The sequence below is a fragment of the Plasmopara halstedii genome (assembly GCF_900000015.1).
Source record: "Plasmopara halstedii genome assembly, contig: Scaffold_287, whole genome shotgun sequence".
Taxonomy (NCBI): Eukaryota; Oomycota; class Peronosporomycetes; order Peronosporales; family Peronosporaceae; genus Plasmopara; species Plasmopara halstedii.
Window position 1 is genome coordinate 237,754 of NW_020187208.1, and position 14,139 is coordinate 251,892.

The 14,139-nt window shown below is 44.0% G+C and overlaps 8 protein-coding genes across 8 annotated transcripts; 2 read left to right on the forward strand and 6 right to left on the reverse strand.

The window, feature by feature from the left end:
• Positions 1 to 220: 220 nt before the first annotated feature.
• Positions 221 to 777, reverse strand: PHALS_15063 (uncharacterized protein). Its single transcript, XM_024722647.2, has one exon. It carries the CDS (start codon positions 705 to 707, stop codon positions 489 to 491), a length of 219 nt encoding a protein of 72 aa, XP_024573703.1. The 5' UTR covers positions 708 to 777; the 3' UTR covers positions 221 to 488.
• Positions 778 to 797: 20 nt separating this feature from the next.
• On the reverse strand, positions 798 to 3,560 carry PHALS_04934 (Uncharacterized conserved protein; the record flags this gene model as incomplete). The annotated part of the gene is made up of 3 exons (XM_024722649.1): positions 798 to 2,140; positions 2,261 to 3,281; positions 3,360 to 3,560. The coding sequence occupies 3 exons, from the start codon at positions 3,558 to 3,560 to the stop codon at positions 798 to 800; spliced, it is 2,565 nt and encodes an 854-aa protein (XP_024573704.1).
• Positions 3,561 to 4,279: 719 nt separating this feature from the next.
• Positions 4,280 to 6,036, reverse strand: PHALS_04935 (phenylalanine-trna alpha subunit; the record flags this gene model as incomplete). The annotated part of the gene is made up of 5 exons (XM_024722650.1): positions 4,280 to 4,847; positions 4,911 to 4,995; positions 5,064 to 5,179; positions 5,243 to 5,371; positions 5,426 to 6,036. 5 exons carry the CDS (start codon positions 6,034 to 6,036, stop codon positions 4,280 to 4,282), a joined length of 1,509 nt encoding a protein of 502 aa, XP_024573705.1.
• An 898-nt stretch (positions 6,037 to 6,934) lies between these two features.
• PHALS_04936 (ras family) lies at positions 6,935 to 7,836 on the forward strand (the record flags this gene model as incomplete). Its single annotated transcript, XM_024722651.1, has 5 exons — positions 6,935 to 6,985; positions 7,040 to 7,169; positions 7,232 to 7,320; positions 7,375 to 7,501; positions 7,556 to 7,836. 5 exons carry the CDS (start codon positions 6,935 to 6,937, stop codon positions 7,834 to 7,836), a joined length of 678 nt encoding a protein of 225 aa, XP_024573706.1.
• A 125-nt stretch (positions 7,837 to 7,961) lies between these two features.
• PHALS_04937 (Ribosomal protein L10/L12) lies at positions 7,962 to 8,419 on the reverse strand (the record flags this gene model as incomplete). Its single annotated transcript, XM_024722652.1, has 3 exons — positions 7,962 to 8,127; positions 8,264 to 8,303; positions 8,362 to 8,419. 3 exons carry the CDS (start codon positions 8,417 to 8,419, stop codon positions 7,962 to 7,964), a joined length of 264 nt encoding a protein of 87 aa, XP_024573707.1.
• Positions 8,420 to 8,655: 236 nt separating this feature from the next.
• PHALS_04938 (60s ribosomal protein l22) lies at positions 8,656 to 9,298 on the forward strand (the record flags this gene model as incomplete). The annotated part of the gene is made up of 2 exons (XM_024722653.1): positions 8,656 to 8,667; positions 8,930 to 9,298. The coding sequence occupies 2 exons, from the start codon at positions 8,656 to 8,658 to the stop codon at positions 9,296 to 9,298; spliced, it is 381 nt and encodes a 126-aa protein (XP_024573708.1).
• Positions 9,299 to 9,595: 297 nt separating this feature from the next.
• PHALS_04939 (agc pdk1 protein kinase) lies at positions 9,596 to 11,576 on the reverse strand (the record flags this gene model as incomplete). Its single annotated transcript, XM_024722654.1, has 8 exons — positions 9,596 to 9,685; positions 9,751 to 10,045; positions 10,111 to 10,199; positions 10,259 to 10,892; positions 10,996 to 11,060; positions 11,138 to 11,302; positions 11,391 to 11,491; positions 11,555 to 11,576. 8 exons carry the CDS (start codon positions 11,574 to 11,576, stop codon positions 9,596 to 9,598), a joined length of 1,461 nt encoding a protein of 486 aa, XP_024573709.1.
• Positions 11,577 to 12,297: 721 nt separating this feature from the next.
• Positions 12,298 to 12,619, reverse strand: PHALS_04940 (uncharacterized protein; the record flags this gene model as incomplete). Its single annotated transcript, XM_024722655.1, has 2 exons — positions 12,298 to 12,570; positions 12,608 to 12,619. 2 exons carry the CDS (start codon positions 12,617 to 12,619, stop codon positions 12,298 to 12,300), a joined length of 285 nt encoding a protein of 94 aa, XP_024573710.1.
• Positions 12,620 to 14,139: the final 1,520 nt, after the last annotated feature.

The following is a 14,139-nucleotide window of genomic DNA, read 5'->3' on the forward strand; positions in this document are numbered from 1 at the left end:
GTTGTGATGAACTCATAAACTGTTGAACTAAATCGATGGCCCGATACGCTACTTCTGCGCAAAATGCTGTAAATGACAGATAGGAAGGAAGGACCTGGTGGTTTGAAGGTAAGTTTCCAAGTGAATGTATTCTGCTTTTAGCTATGTAATTATGCGAATGGTTGGGAGTTTCGTAACTTCTCCTGGTTTACTTAGGTGAAGACATAACTTGTTTCCAGCAGTTTGCAATCCTGCTCATGCTCTGAAAAAACGCCGTCGAACATCTCGCACGTATCTCACAGCGTCGTGATCTATTGTCTCCTTGAACCACCAATCATGCAGCAGTCCATTACAATCGTGTTTGTACCGCTTCGGTACAGTAGCCATCACATTGCCGTTAACGATGTACACTCTTTGGCAGTCAGTAACCGCTTTTCATCCTGCGAGCGCCTGTGCTTTTCCGTGATCGAAGTCGTTCCTATTGGCTATTTCAATATAGATCTTCGTCTTTAAACTTGACAATAAATCACTTGGTAGGTCCACTTTCTTCCACCGAGGTTGCACACGATGACGTGACAATAACGACATAATCTGGATACATTTTTGCAATAAGTAGACAGCACCCGGACTTCCCCGGTGGTCAGCCACCCGAGTACCACCCGATCAATGACATAATCTGGAACGGCAGCAAGTCTCGACGTTTGCTCCGGTGGTGACTTTAAGCACATTTTATTGAATAGAATAAAGAGTTCACCTCTTTATTACATTATCTAAGAATTGGCATACATTTCAAACTCTATTCGTCTGCAAAATACCATCTAAAATTTTGCTTTACGTTTCAGACTAAGTTCCTTTTTCGCGAACTTGCGATCTTCCTTGGAAAGCTTAAGTGGAGCAATGGCTGTGCCTGCGTGCTTCATAATCTTCGGAGCTGTCAGCACATTTGTCACCTGAGAAGTGTTCCAATCGCTGCCCAGAGGATTGCGCATCGCCGCCTCATACTCTTGCCGTGACGTAAAAGGATATGGCACATCCTTTAACATAAACTTGGCAGCTTTCTTGTCCTTCCTCTCATTAATCAACACGTGTTTCAAACGCGCATCTTTTCGTCCAGCCAACGCTTTCTCTTTAGCCTCTCGAGCAATATTTTTAGCCTTCTGTTCCCGTGCAATCTGATTCTTTGACACGGAGACACCGTCACCTGCCCAGCTACCCCATCCAGACATACCAACTAACTTAGCAATCTCAGCCCCTTTTTTAGCATTGGCATCCTGACCAGCCAGCCGATCCTTTTCTTGAGCAAGCTCATCTTCAGTATCAGCCACAAACTCGAACGCTCGACGGACAAGTTCGTCCTGTGTAGCGTCTTTCTTGTCAGTATTTTTTTTCTTTGGAGCTGGAGCCTCCGTCTTAATCTTGATCGGGTCAAGTTTACGCTTCTTACCGTTCTTTATACTTGTAGTCGGTGAACAGTCTTTGCTTTTGTTCATGGTATCCTTTGCAAGAGACTCAATCGCTGCGGCAACATCCACCTGTCTATCCTTGTTCGCTTGTACTGTCATCATATTCTTCTTGCTACGTTTTCTCTTTGAAGTGATACCGGAAAGCCACGGGTTCTCTTTACCTTCTGTTGCAAACTCCGTGTCAATATCTTCACTGTCGGTCTTTGCCTGAACTTCGACAGTCACCGAGGTCTTAGCTTTCACAGCTTTAGCCCCGAGTTCAAGTGAGTTGCCCTCTTTTTTACCTCCGTCAGCGACTACAACATTATTACTACCCTCGCCAAGATTAATCGCAATTGCTCCTGAAGCACGAGCTGAAACGCCAGTAGTCATACTGACATTCTTTGTTTGATAAGCACCGCCAGCCAATGCGTTTGCGACTGCAGCTTTGTCCTGTTCTGTAACAACAACCTTCTTTGGTGCCACTTTGATCTTCTTGTTCATTTTGACAACATTGCCTTCTTCCCCAGAACTTTCATAGTCTTTACCCTCTGACAAGACGCAGTCTTCTTCAACGCCATCAATTGTGCGAATCTCACGAAGTAACTTCTCTGCTTCATTTCGTGCCTTCTCTCGCTGCTTTTCAGCTGCGCGCTGCATAAATTTCATTGCCTGTAGACCACGCTTTTTGCTGGCCTCGACTGAATCTTCATCGATTTCTGTAACTAAAGCAGTGGCTTGTTTTTCCAATCGTTTTTGTAAACGCGTCGCCGCGTCGCCCTCCTCATCGTCTTCATCATCAAAATCATCGTCGTCACTGTCTATTGCGTCCATCTTACGACGTAACTCTTCACCACGACGCAGTTGATCAGCAATCGCACTACGCGTAGCATCATCAGCTTGAATCCCACGACTCAGTTGGTGCTTCACCCATTTACTTGTATTGCGATGCTTGAGCGTCAGTCGTTCTTCCGCTCGCTTCGCTGCAAGCTCTTCGTCAAGCTTTCGAGCCAATTCAGGGTCCAATGCTCGTAGTTCCTCTTTCTGTCTCGCCATCGCTTTCTTGTCTTGCGCAATGCGAATCTTGTGGTAAAGTTTACTTTTAATTTTCTTCACGCGCTTCTTCTTCTGCTCATCATAAAAAAGGAGCGATCGAAGCTTAGCAAGCTCCTTTTGTCGAGCAGCCACCTCTTGGACAGAAACGTGCTTACGCGCCAATTCCTCTTCTTCATCCTTAGCCACAGTTCTATCACTCAAGTCGCCAGCTTGCAATAAATTTGCAACACTCTTCTCCATGTCTGTCTGAGCCACGAATTTGTTTGCCAGTACAGCAGGGGTGAGCTTCTCAAGCTTTGAAGCTTGTATGCGGAAATCCAATGTCTCTTTCTTTCTGTTTTGTTGCACCACTGGCTCAAACACATCCACTTCTTTGCTTTTCTCTACATACGCGAGCTTTCGCTGTGCTCGTGCATCCTGCACTGGATTACTATGTGCTCGCAACAATAGTGTCGTGCCATCCCCTTCCAGCTCCCGAACCTGCTGTCTCATGCGTCTCATATCAAGTCCAGTTTGAGTTTTTTCATCCACTTCTTCTTCAGCATTTACTCCACCAGAATTAAGAGGCTCCGCTCCCAAAAGCGCTCCTAATGTCAGCTCTCCCTCTGTCGTTATATTCGCAAATTGCGCGTCAATCTCTTCCAACTTCTTCTTGCTCTTTTTTTCAACAAGACTGTCAACCATTTCACTCAGATTTTTAATTTTATCTTCATCATTATCTTCTTCACTACCAGTAGAGAGACGAGAAGCTGGCGCTGTACCCAACAGGTCCGAAAGTAAGTCTCCACCTTGTTCGTCTTCTACCTTTTCTTTAGTTGATTTTGTAAAAAACATCCCATAAGATTCTTCATCTTCACTATTAAAAGCTTCATCTTCATCGACTTCCGAGTCTCCTTGATCAAATGATGGTTCTTCGTATTCAAAAACTTCGTTCACATCAGCGCGAGCATTCATGACTTGTTCCTGATGCGTAGCTTCTTTCTCGTCATCACTGAACACATCATTAGACTTGTGGTGTTTAGTACTTTGGCGTCGGGGTTTAGCTTTGCTGGACGATGCCTTCTTGCCTTTGCGTACAGCCATGCTCGTCACTTCGTCAGTGGCTCTTAAAGCGGTTGGAGCACGAGCATGATCTACTAAGTACGAATGAATGGGGTACTTTTATACCCTACGTACCGTGCTAGTAATACTCTGAAATGTTAGATGTATAACGTATAACAATTAGTGTATTATCGAAGAAAGGAATAGTTGCAACATTTAGATCGCTTAATTGCAAGGAAAGCTCTATGCTAAGTAAAAAATATTCAAAGATTCTGCGTTCAGTATTGCACAGAAAAGCCTTCACGTACAAGCGAAACCAAAAGCAGGTAAAGAGCCAAGTGGTTAGTTTGCTCTTCTGACATTTGTTTGGATTAATATTTGGGCTAATACAAATAGTTAATACTAATTCTTGATTACAATACTATATGTATGCTTAACTTGAGGCTCACAGCCTACATGTCCGAATGAACTTTCCTTTATCATACCAAAATGTTGGTGCCTCCAGGTCTTTCATAATGCACAACAGTCTAATGTGAGTTGCATTTTGCACAATCTTACAGAAGAATAGGGTGTGCACACACAATAGTCGAATCAATACACTAAGGTAATAACATTAAAACTAATACATAACGAGGAGCATTATACAAAACAAAAGACCATCTTCTCTAAAAAAAGTTGCAAGTGACACAATGAAACGAGGTGCAAAACATAAGCAGATATTATTTGAAGCCCCTCAGCACGCTGATTTAGCGTCTCTATGTCTAGTAGCGATAAAGCTTGGCTGACCGGGTCTGCTCCAGGTCAATCTTATGACCGAAAAGGTCTCGAATATTGTTGAGACGGTATTTTATCATCGTAGGACGCTCGAGCGATAAACCCCACGCAATAACACGAACATTCTCTGGCAGACCCATCGGACGAAGCATCTCTGGGCGGAACACACCCGAGTTCCCAATCTCCGTCCACTTCTTTAAGTCTGGGTGAAAAGCGAAGATTTCCATACTGGGCTCCGTATACGGATTGTATGCTGGCTTAAAACGCATCTGCGTGATACCGATCTTCAGAAAGAAAGCTTTGATAATGCCGATCAGATCACCCAATGAGAGATCATAGTCAGCCACGACGCCTTCGACCTGATGAAACTCAGCCAAATGAGTTGCATCCATACTTTCGTTACGGAAAACACGATCGATAGAGAAATACTTTTGCGGGGTAAAGCCACCGGGTTGATTGGCAAGCTTGTACAACATCTGAGCAGAGATGGCGGTGGTGTGTGTTCTTAAAATGTTTGTCATGGACGTCTCACGCTTGAAGGCACCACGGCCGTGACTACAACAGTAATTTATATGAACTTCACATCACAAAACTTGTCAATCAGACGTAATTTCGTACCCAATAGAGCCAAATCCGCCATTTTCGTGCATGTCGTGGACGCGCTTGTAATACTCCTCTGGAACTGATCGGCAGTATTTGGGATCTGCATATTTCAATATAAAAAAAGAGATAAGTGCAAAGTCACCTGCAACCTGCTGAGGTTATACGCACAGGTAAGGAAGAACGTATCATGCGCGTCGCGAGCAGGATGAGACTGCGGCTGAAACAATGAGTCAAAATTCCAGAAACTACTCTCCACGAAGCGGTTAGTAGGCATTTCTTGAAATCTACACCGTATATGAACTGAAAGTGAGTATCGATTGATCAATTAATCACTTGCTTTAACTTACCCCATGTCCATCAGCACGCGACGAAACTCAGTGCGCACTTTCATAAGCGGATGCAAATGGCCACCTCCCACACTTAATCCCATGCTTTTAAAGTTGTATGGCTTGAAAGTCTCCTTCTTCCACGCATCTCTACATAACCAACGTCAGTAAAGTTACTTTCCTCCCTCACTTTTTCGCACTAACCCTTCCAGCATTTCTTTCGTGAGTCCAGCCGCCTGTTTCTTTCTCTGCAGCGCAAAATTTGCGCCCTTCGTCAGCGTATAAGATTTACGCGTACGTGTCTCTATAAGCTTACGGCGCTTTAGCGTATTGGCTTCGTCTTGGGAAATGGCCGAAATAGCGCCATCCGCTTGTTCCACCCGACGAAGCATCTCTGTAACGTTGTCATCAGCTTGTTCCGTATTGCGGTAGAACTTGCCGTCCGCCTTGTCCAGACGAATCCACTTGTTCTTCATGCACGCACCCTGACCAACCTTCAGCGTCGCGGCGCCAATTGCGGCTTCTAAAGTCTTACGATCGACTCCCTCGACCGGTATGGCACGAAATACTTGGATCTCAGGAGATCCATGGTCTAAGAATATTTTAGCTTCGTCTTTTAGCACGTAAAAAGACGTGGAACGCTCCGTGTCGGCCACGAAAGCATCCACCAGAAGCGACTTCATCACACCGACCACTAATTCGTGCGATAAATTGTTTGCTAGTGAGAAATCATACGTGTCCGCGACAGATCCTTCGTTACTGATGGTTTGTAACAGTAGCGCTTCAGCACGTGTCTTTTCATCTTCAACACTCATAGGAACTGGAAGACAAAGTCGCCTTCTTTGGTCTATCAATGGATAGCGCAGGGAAATCTTATACTAAAGCACAATTTAACCCTTTGAGTTTGTAATTGCAATTTTTAGGTGAAATTTTTTTCTCTTTCATACCTTTTGCCAGGACTTCCATCATTGACCACCATAGTGCGATAGTCATTAGAACTGAAGGTATGGAAGCGGTAGCGGCTGATACCGCGTTGATTGATGCAGCAGAACGACTGCCTTTTTGAAAAAAATTATTGTGTAGCCACCGAAGTGTCCCCATTGTGCTGCATTATCCACCGCCGCAGATGTTCATACCTCAGTACGATAGAAATTAGGTTCTCTAGCAGCTTTCGTAATGCTGTTGTGTCCATCGCAACGATTATGCAGCCTTCAGTGCAATCTCAGGTGGTGGCATTATTTATCACTGCGATCATGATGTGACCAGGTGACGATATGGTGGCGACCATGTTTAGCAGTGCCATTGATCACAATTACAACGCTACGCTTGCGTGTCAACCTAAATGACCGATACTGGTATCTTCATCTGTTATAGAATTTAAGCAGTTTTAAAGCTATGAGTGAGATACCTATCAAGGTCATAAAAATTTCAGACACGGTGGTTGAGGTGCATTAGGTCGGCGATGTTGGCGCTTATCCATCCTAAGCCTTGTAAGCTATGCAAGGCATAGAGCAAAGTTTGCTCTCGAAAAACAGCCTTGTTTATCGCATTCGTTAGATTTTCCTGCCATCTTATCGACTTTTGATAGTATTGGAATCACGTATTCGACGGTTCGCCCGATGATTTCAAGTTATCATGTCAACGGAATGCTATTTCACTTCCTCAAGTATTAAATTGTGAGGCGACGCGATCTTTTTTAAACGTCGATTAAGCATGTCCAAGGAGACTGATAGCGATTCAGAGCCGCGGCAGCTTCAATACAAGGTTCAAAGAAACTTTATGCTGAATGGGGAGACTACAAAGCTAAAACTTCTTTAGGTGATTATTTTGGGTGATGGCGCTGTGGGCAAGACATCGATTGCGATGCGGCATACGGAGGATAATTTTTTAACTACATACAAGCAAACAATTGGTTTGGACTTTTTTCTCAAGCGCATGGCGATGCCAGGTAGACAAAGCCGATCTTTTTTGGCTTTTGAAAGTCTCGTTCGACTGACACCCACCACACAGATGACACGCAAGTGACTTTGCAGATTTGGGACATTGGTGGTCAGAGTATCGGCGGCAAGATGCTCAAAAATTATATTTATGGAGCGCAGGTACGAATTGTGCTGGTTTGAATGGGCACGAATAATGGCAATTTTTCAAAGTAGGCCGTCTTGCTGGTATACGACATCACCAATTACGAGAGTTTTCAGAATCTCGAAGATTGGTATCGACTCGTTCGTCGCACTTTTGACGACGAGCGAATGCCGTACGTTGCGCTCGTGGGCAACAAATGTACGTCAAGAATCAGATAGTTTCCATACAATACATTGATGAACAAATTTCTAGCGGATTTAAATCATCTTCGTGCCGTAAAGGATACCAAACACAAACAGTTTACAGAGGAAAATGACCTTAAGAGCTACTTGGTATCCGCAAAAACCGGCGACGAGGTGAACACGACATTTCGCCAAGTGGCAGCAGACCTAGCAGGCATTGCACTTACCAAAGCGGATTTAGAGAGGGAAGTACCTGTTCTCAAAGCTCAGATCATTAATCACGAGCAGAATGACCCGGACGTGAAAACAACAGATATTCGCAGCACCAACTCTAAATGCAGTATTCAATAGAATTGACGAGGAGATCAGACACAATTCGAAGCAGTAACAATACAAATTATCGCGCTAAGTGTCCCATTAATTAGATGGGTTACTCTGGTTTAGTACTGGAGATTACGCCGAAGTTAGGATTTAACTTAATAGTCTTCATCTCCGCCAAACATATCCATGCCTCCACCCATGTCGACTTCCTCTTCTTCTTCAACAACTTTTTCCTCTACCTTAGCAGCCTCAGCACTTGCACCAGCCGCATTACCGGCAGCCGGAGCAGCAGCAGCTGAACCGAATGACGCCAGCTTCTTACTACCAGCAGCGATCACTTCATCGACGGATTTTCCTTCCATAGCCTTGATCACAGCAGTAACGCGAGTTTTATCAACATCCACACCGGAAGCGTTCAAGATGCGCTCAACATCTTGTTCGGTGGGAGTGGTGTTACCTCCAAGAATAGAGAGTAGGTAGGCAGCAATGTAACGCATCTATTATAACAACAGTCAGTGTAACTCGTCTACATTTATAATCATATATGTGACGCACCTTGAATCAATTTAAGGTTTTCTTTCTTGGAGTCAACCAGATACAAGATGGTGCTCATTCAAAAGGCAGTAAAACGCCATGCGATTAGCACTGGACCAATCGCTATTTGTCCCTCTACAAGAACGTAATTTCTGTGTACTGACACCACTACATATTGTTTGTCGAGCATTCTCAGCCAGTGCTTTGGCGAAATTAATTTATAACCAATCATAAAGGATTCTGCAGCTGGTACATTATCACATTACCATTCTCCGAACGACTTAGCAATCAATACACGTATAGCTCTTAAACGTCATGGCTCCTATTGTAAGTTTTTATGCATGTCCTACCTGGGGCGAGTGAATGAGTTGCTAAGCTGCAGAGTCCTCCTTCTCTGCTCGGGCAAACAGAGTTTCCTTCTCTGTGGGTAGCTAACTTTCAAGTTGGCTGCCACGCATTTCATTCGGAACAAAACCTGTTAATTGACCCTAGAGTTAGAGGACTTGTTAGCCATCCGCTGATATCAGACACTCGCCACGGACAAATCATGTCCTGTGTCTAAATCTGACGTCGAGTTAATAAATTGCAGCAACAAAAAGGAAAGAAGATCAGCAAGAAGCAGTTGCTGAAGTTTACGATTGACTGCACGATCCCCGTGGACGATCATGTGCTGGACCCTGCTTCGTTTGAGAAATTCTTGCACGACCGCATTAAGATTAATGGAAAAACTGGTGTGCTTGGTGAATCCGTCAAGATCACTCGTGAGAAGACCAAACTTCAGATTGTGGCCATGCCTCCGTTTAGCAAACGCTACCTCAAGTATTTGACTAAGAAGTACCTGAAAAAGCAGCAATTGCGTGACTATCTTCACGTGATTGCGTCAGACAAGTCAACGTACGAGCTTCGCTACTTCAACATCCACGATGCTGGTAATGACGCGGATGAGGACGACGAGTAAATTCGTTCAAATGAAGTCGTTTTTAATAGTCTTGTACCAAATGTTAATTTGCTAACGTTCGGAGATCGAATATGTTTTCATCTTGTTCGTGATTGAAATTCTAAATAATGACCAGAAGCTGTATAAACGTTCCCTGCAGTTTTCATTAACGATAGATTGATGTAAAGGCACTTATAAAAGTTTCAAGACAAAGTATTTGCATATGTGGTCTTCTAAGGCAGACTTTTGGTACTGGTGGACACTACTGTTCAAAATAACATGCGCCCGAATCTTCAGAGGTTCTAATTGGTCGCTCAGTTACATTCGACGCACAAGGGCTGCGTTGATGGCCTCAATCCACTTTTTTGACCCATTTACCAGATCATTTAGATGATACACTCGATTTGGCTGCAAAATCGCAAGAATACGCTGTTAAGATTCTACCAACACATCGCATTCACGCCATATCGTACCGTTACTACGTCAAAGGCTGTTGCACTTTTAGAATTAACATAGAGATTGTCCGACCACGGAATCTCGCCCTTTTGTCGCATTCTAATGGGATCGATGTAGATTAAACGGGGCTTTGAGGTCAGAATCAATTGACGCTTCTTTGAAAAAAGACCCTTTCGCTTGCTGATGAGCCCGCCCATTTTTATCATTTCATCATCTAGCAAAAACCTGTTCCAGAGTGAACTCGTTCGCCGCACGGCAGGCGGTATTGCCGCCTTTTGACGAGCCACTTCTACTACATCAACATGTTCAGCTCTACACAAAAATTGATACCAGAATTAAAAGCCAGATTCAATCAAGAGGTCGTGCACTAGACGTACTGAGTCGGCAAAGGATCCAGCACGAGTCCAGACGAAACCTGTAGTTCGGTAGCAACACCTGCAAATAACCAGTCTTCAGTTGCGCCATCCTGGCAAAAACATACTAAATTAGCCACCTCAACTGATAAATTCACTGTTAAGATCTTACATATTCTGTGGGAGGTAGTCGATTTAATTCCGGCATGTAAGGTGGCTGTATTATCCCGACAACGTCCCAGTCAACACCCTCAAAAAAGGGATGGGCCTTCAGCGCTGCGTATCCATTACCTTCTTCATCTGAGCCTGCACCGAGTCGCTGATTTTGCTCTTGCAGAAGAATACGATCAAGCAGATCCTTCGCGACTGCTGGAAATCCCGGAGGGTATGCGAAATCCTCGGCAGGGTGGTTCAAAATCTGCTGGAACGTGAGATATTCGTTCTCTGCACGAAACATCGGACGCCCAACAAGAAGCTGAAAAACCATACATGCCATCGCCCACAAATCGCAACCGCGAGACGCTTCTTGATCACGCAGTACTTCGGGTGATACATATTCAGCTGTACCGCAAAATGTGTTGTGTCGACTTTCCTCCGTCTCATCCTTGGCCGTTCCAAAGTCGGTCACCTTGATATGACCACTATCGCTAATCAGAATGTTCTCAGGTTTAAGATCCCGGTGAATAACGCCATTCTTGTGCAGATATTCAAGTGCAACAACCACTTCAGCAATGTAGTGTCGTGTTAGCTCCAGCGAACAAGCGCGATCAGTAAAACCTTCCGCAATCTGCATCTTCTGGTGCTTGCTAAAATCAAAACAATAATCAACAATTTCATAAGTAAATGAGATTAGCTACATCGCAATATTCCGTATTAACAATAAAAGTGTTAGAACCATAAACAACGTACGTGATCACATCAAGTAGCTCTCCACCACGGCAAAGTTCCATTACCATGTATAGATAACTATTATCCTACATCGCAGTTTTAAAAATCGCATACGAAATATAAGTGCAAATACTGATACAACAAGAAATGGTATCTGATTTACCTGAAAAGTAAAAAAGAGTTTGACGACACGGTCGTGCGAAATCTTGGAAAAGACTTTGCGCTCCATCATAACAAACTTGACCTTTTTTTCTTTACGAATAAAACGCTTCTCCATGATCTTCACTGCATACTCGACGCCAGTGTCTTTCATACGCGCGTGTACAACCTTGTGGTAGCCAAAATCCACATATTGCTCTAAATATTAGTATATTCTCCACATCCTTTTCAATTTTAAAGCTAACAGCAATACGCACTCGAGCATAAGCACCTTCGCCAAGCGTGGCACCAAACATAAAGTCAGCTGGCGAAGGTTTCTTGCTGTGTGAGCGAGCGAGCGCGGCACCATCTACAGACTCTAGATAGAAAAATGGGGTAATTAGAATGTTGACGACATCGAGAAGATGACAGGAAGGCGCACCTGGCAGCCTTGGGGCTTGCATCGTCGAGGTCGACAAAGCGACGAGTGACAAGGAGATTGCTCCCCCTTGTGGCTTGTTGATGTATCGTACATATCTTTTGATGGGATACAATAGTTCAGTAAAGTGCCAGAGATATAGACAGACCACAATTTAACGCTGAATATCCATTTATTGCGCGCTGCAGGCAACACATGTGTGTAAAGTATGTTATCCATGACTCTTATACAGTACATTCATCGCTACATCGTAGCTCGAAATATTACCGCATCATAAATACTTCATGTGAATAATAACTTACGTAAGTTAGGGCCAAATTTTGAGTGGCAACATACCTAATAAAAAAAAATAAGGTGTTAGTAACTCGATGCACATGACTATAACTAATCAGGGTACTGCGTTCGACTACTTCACCACAGTACATCTGAGCTTTGTTCTGAGTCCGAGCGACAACAGCGTAATGTATACGTACCCTAACATCGTGCTAACTCGTGGCCCCCTCTCTCACCAAAACGAATGCCCACTGCAATCACAATCTGCTTCGTCGTGTACTTAGTCAGATCGTTTGTAGTAGGGGTCTACAGGGGCTCACTGCGCCGGAAATATTCTCTACACCCTTGCCTCTTGGGGTATCCAGATATTATAGTCGACCTTGTTCTGTGAACATACCTAAACAAGACGGTCGCACCAACTACCTGAATTTTGGAAAAATCAGATGCACTTCGCTGGGTAAGATACGATCAGGCTACCCGTCCATGGAATTTTCTACGAGATTTAGGCGATATTTACGCTCCGTTTCATTTATGTGCGTGTTGTGCACACCACGTTCACTCTCTAAGACGCCGAAAAGCTTACGAGCTTCAATCCAGTAGAAATGGGTTAAATATAGATCAGCAAGCTGAGTTTGCCCGTGTGCGTAGAGTCGCGGTAGTCTCAAAAAGGCCGTTTTGGACCATATTAGATGGATTTGATTAATCGATCTATTAGAAGCTATTTGATGCATCGCCTGGATATGGGCCTGCTGTCGAGTCGGTCAGCAAAATGTGTGTCCACACATATCCGTACATGGGCACTTCCTATACCACTTAAACTGCGTTATGGTGGCAGTGACGACGGGTGACTTCCTACGAGTGTTGACTGCATAAAACTGCTAAATTTTCTTGCCATTTTTCCAGAAATCAAATTTCCCTTGAACAAGTAGCCTCCATTAATCCTTCGGATAGCAACACTGACCAGTGCGCTACGACCTTAATCGCAGCGGGATCTGCCTGAAGGCCATTCTCTTCATTTAAGTGTCCCTGACATGGATTTTGTCAGCACATGTCAATGTTGGCGGACAGCTGATAAACGCACATAATCGAGCACACTCGCAAGGTTCCATATCGATGTCGACATATGCAACCCTCTTCCCGTACGCTGAATAACTATAGAATGTTGACCACTTGTAGAATCGTACGAGCTGATGACAGCTTAAATGACCAGACCAAAAGCTTTGTATAACTTCACTTAACGATGCTGTCCGCAACATATCCTTTTAAGAAATAGGCGCTTGCGCCGGAAACGAAACGGTGGTTAGCATATTTTTACCCTGTGCAAATTTACAACTCGTCGTTAGTCTTTCCGAAGCAGATTGTCGCCGCCAAGTACCGGAATAGCTTTTTCTCACCAAATCAATTTCGGTCTTTACACGAAGAGAGCGCCAATGAAGCCATGCTGTTTCTTTCGTCTAGAATCATTTACGCGTGACGCAATAGTTGGTTTCAGTAACCATGTCAGCACATTGACGTATTCTCTGGACAGGGAAGCATGCGTTATGGGATTGATGTCACCAAGTCATAATTTTTTTTGCATGAACGATCAAAAAGGTGCTAACCGATTTATTCCCTTCATTCATTGCGCGCTAAATAGATCAAAGACTTAATTTGACAAACGACGCGCTCAGCTCTCCCGTTACCAAGTTTGCAATCTCACTGTCTTGCACCTCCTTATCGACCCCCGGAAAATTACCTTCAGGAACTACAAGAGATTTTATGCAGCTGGGCTACCGTAGCTCTTTGCTTAGAGGAAACTTAATTAGGTCACCAACTTTACTATAACCAGTATGAGTGTATGAGTGTAGCGGATCGCAATCCGCTACCTCAAGAGCTCTCAAAATCCTAACTTAAGGCAAATGCACTCTTCCGTTCAAAATTAAATTTGTTTTTATCTGTTTTATTAGCGCTAAAGCCGCCTATATCTAAATCTTTAGTTTTTCCTAATAATTAAAGTATAACCTAATTAATAAGCATGACTACTGGCAGTCCCGCCACATAGTGGCTTCCTGATACGGTTTAGCCATACCATTGTGTGATCACACTGTCCTGTGTAATCCACACCTCTGTACGGTCCTCTGTACGGTCGCGCCATCTTGTGTGACCAAGTCTTTAAAACTAGGGTACGTGTAACCCCGTTACACTCTTCCCATCAAAATTCTAAATACCCACGATTCACATTATTAACTGTCGCCTCGTACAAGGCTCGCGTGTCTGAGAAACCGTTACGTCCCCAGGATCTTCTTAGCGCAATTTCTGCTCAATGACCTTTTGTC